We start from the raw sequence: 3,161 nt of genomic DNA, 5'->3' as shown, positions 1-3,161 counted from the left end.
AGATACCGCCCCCGCGTTCCGCCCCCGGCCCCCCCCCCCCTGCGTTCCGCGCCCTCCGGTCTCACTGTCGCTCTCGCCCGCGCTGCCTGGTGCGCCGCCGCGCTCCCTCCTAGCTCCTTCTCCCGCACGCGCCAGCCCGGCCGGGTCCCCGATCAGGAGCCGAAGCGAAACGGCGCCGGAACCGGAAATAACGGGTGGCGCCCGGAAGAGGCAGCGCCCGCCGGCGGACTCTATGGTGCCGCCCAGGCGGCTTTCGGAAGGAACCGTCTGATTGGGGAGCGGCGGGCCGGGTGGGCGAACTCTATGGGTGGGACACGCGAGCTCTAGAAATTCGCGACTCTATGGTAAAGAAGTGGCTGTGCACACGATCAGGCTGCGAGGGTAGCCCTCTAGGTCGGGGGTAATGGATCGCCTAAGGTCGGGAGAATCTATGATGACTGGCAGAAGACGCTCTAGTCTGGCTTGCACTCTATGGTACAGAGAGCGACGCTCAAGGAAAAGGCTCCAACTCTATTGCTTCTGAGCAGGCACCGTTGTTTCTGAAGTTGGGAGGGGTGTGCGTGGACACTCTAGGGGATGGTACTCTTGTGCTGGGAGGAGCGCCGCTCTAAACCACACCACTCTATGGCAAGCATGAGGACTCTAGCCCATCCTCACTCTATGCCACATAAGGACGTCGTAGGGAGGGAAAACTCTATGATGGCAAAGCCCCCACCCCACCCCACCTCCCGGACTCCTGGGTTCTTCCCGGCCTGGGAAGGGGAATGGGGGCTGATGGGTTTAGAGCAGGGGGGCTGGGAGCCAGGACTCCTGGGTTCTCTCCCTGGCTCTGGGAGGGAAGTGGGGGCTGGTGGTTAGAGCGGGGGTGGGGCTGGGAGCCAGGACTCCTGGGTTCTCTCCCCGGCTCTGGGAGGGGAGTGGGGGTTGGTGGATCAGAGCAGGGGGGGCTGGGTTCTATCCTTGTGCTCAGTGGACCCCCCTCATCTTCCTGGCCCCGGAGTGCAGAGAGAACAAAGAACCCAGCGGCTGTTTTATTAAAAATTCCAACATTTAATGTATTTCCAGTAAACAATCAGACATTGCGAAACCCGGGGGTGGGAATCACAGATTTTAAGGGAAAATCCTCCCCCCACACACCATGACCGAACTCCAGGCTGCCTTCACAGGACCTCTGGGGGACACCCCCCGCTTGCAGGAGGGGGAGACGAAAAGGGAGCCACCCTCTTCCCCCCGGGGCTGGAAACATACAAGGAGACAAAAAAAAGGGGGGCAACGTTGGCAGGCGGACACGGGGGGGGGTAGGGAGCGCAGCAGCAACACATCACAGAGGGTCACTGGAGGTCCAGGAGGTATCCCAGAATTCCCTGAGAAGAGGCACAGGAAGGAGAGCGGCGTTTCCCATCATCCTCCGAGGCGGATGCTCTGGATTATCTGGAAGATAGCTGGGGAGATGGGGGCAGAGTGAGACTGGTGGTGGTGTGGGGGCTCTCGGGGGCACAGCTTGGGGTAATGGGAGGGGCTTATTCTCTGGCTCCACCCCTTCCCAAGGCCTGCTGGGTTGTGCACCTACCGTAGGGACAGGCACCTCAGGGAGCTGAAGCCTTAATTCAGGGCTGGCCTCTCTGGTCCCATTAGTAGGTTCCAGAGTCAACACATTTGCATGGAGCATCCACCTGTCTCTAGCTCCCAACAGGAAATTTCGGGACTAAGACAACACACCGGGCTGAAGGGCATCAGGCGCCCCATTACTAGGTTCAAGAGTTAACACCGCCATTGCCCTCATTCTTAGGTTCTTGTGTAGGGGCCTCAGATCGGAGGTGCTCCTGCCTCTACTCCCAATCATTAGGACACCCTCTTGGATGCCCACCGTTAGGTCTCAGGGTAAACGCCGTCCAACAGACCAGGGCGCCGTAATGAGAAAGCAGCATAATGCTCCCCTGCAGCTCTCCCACCACTAGGCTTCAGGGTTAACACTCTGACTCCTTCCCAATGGAAGCTGTCAAGAGAACAGGCCCCTGATAGGCAGATCAGTGTCCCTGGCCTCCATCATTAGGATCCAGAGTGAACAGACCCGACTCACCTGAGCCACAGACCACGAACACGAAGAGGGCCAGCAGCCACGGCCCCACGGCGGCTTTCTCTTCCGGGGGGGCTTTCTGCGTGGGGCGGAGACAGCATTAGAGATGGGAACTCGCGCCCCCCCCAGCCCTGCTGGTGCCCCGCACTCCCGACCTGCAGCCCCCCCCCAGCCCGTACCTGGGCGCGGTGCAGCCCCCCCCGCTGCGTGATGCTCTTGCTGTGTCTCTCGTTCGCCACCCTCATGCGCTGCACCCCAGACATGATCCCACTGGGCCCCGCGGCCCGGAGTGGTCTAGACTCCCCGTCGCCAACCGCGCATGCGCCGGGGAAGGAGGACGAAAAAAGTCGCGGGGCGCCCCAGGGCGCATGCGCCGCATTAAAAAAAAGGGGGGGGCAAAGTGACCCGCTGGTCCGTGCGCGTGCCGGACGTGGCGGACTTTGGTCGCTCACGTGACGTCTTGACGCCGCGCTCTTCCGCCGAGCGGCACTACTGCGCATGTGCGGCACGTCCCGTGTCTTGTCCCGGGGAGGCAGTTACTGATCAGGTGACAGAGCAGACGCCATTTTCGAACAGCTCCTCCACAGCGCATGCGCAGACAGTGGAAGCCCAACAGGACGCGGGCACTGGTCCCGCCACCTTCCGGAATATCACGTGACAGGGAACCAGTGAAGCCATTTTGCACTGCAGCCCCCATGGGCGCAGCCATCTTGGTTTCGTTGGCCTCTGCGGCCCCCCATGGGTCACGTGTTCAGGGACCGATGCCAACCTGGGGGAGGCCATCTTGCCTCCCCGTTGTCATGTGATAAAGGGAAAGTAATAGCCCCGCCCTTTGTGAAAATAAGGGGCAAGGAACCCAGGAGTCCGAGCTCCTCCTTCCCTCACCAGCCCCCACTCCCCTCCCAGGGCTGGGGAGAGAACCCAGGAGTCCTGGCTCCCAGCCCCCCCTGCTCTAACCCACCAGCCCCACTCCCCTCCCAGGGCTGGGGAGAGAACCCAGGAGTCCTGGCTCCCAGCCCCCCCTGCTCTAACCCACCAGCCCCACTCCCCTCCCAGGGCTGGGGAGAGAACCCAGGAGTCCTGG

The 3,161-nt window shown here is 61.9% G+C and overlaps 1 protein-coding gene across 1 annotated transcript; it reads right to left on the bottom strand.

Annotated features, from left to right (window-relative positions):
* Nucleotides 1-1,029: 1,029 nt before the first annotated feature.
* LOC116814976 (stress-associated endoplasmic reticulum protein 1-like) lies at nt 1,030-2,427 on the bottom strand. Its single transcript, XM_032762959.2, has 3 exons — nt 2,257-2,427; nt 2,081-2,156; nt 1,030-1,442 (listed from the first exon to the last, which is right to left on the bottom strand). Exons 1-3 carry the CDS (start codon nt 2,338-2,340, stop codon nt 1,402-1,404), a joined length of 201 nt encoding a protein of 66 aa, XP_032618850.1. The 5' UTR covers nt 2,341-2,427; the 3' UTR covers nt 1,030-1,401.
* Nucleotides 2,428-3,161: the final 734 nt, after the last annotated feature.

This window comes from Chelonoidis abingdonii, chromosome 11 (genome assembly GCF_003597395.2).
Source record: "Chelonoidis abingdonii isolate Lonesome George chromosome 11, CheloAbing_2.0, whole genome shotgun sequence".
Classification (NCBI taxonomy): Eukaryota; Metazoa; Chordata; order Testudines; family Testudinidae; genus Chelonoidis; species Chelonoidis abingdonii.
This window is presented reverse-complemented; position numbering and strand designations above follow the sequence as displayed.

Excerpts from the sequence above, each read along its gene's own strand:
- LOC116814976 (XM_032762959.2), bottom strand. The coding sequence starts at position 2,340 with ATGTCTGGGGTGCAGCGCATGAGGGTGGCGAACGAGAGACACAGCAAG. Across the intron at positions 2,157-2,256 it reads GGGGGCTGCACCGCGCCCAG|AAAGCCCCCCCGGAAGAGAA; the intron begins GTACGGGCTGGG and ends CGCCCCACGCAG. Across the intron at positions 1,443-2,080 it reads GTTCGTGGTCTGTGGCTCAG|CTATCTTCCAGATAATCCAG; the intron begins GTGAGTCGGGTC and ends CCATCTCCCCAG.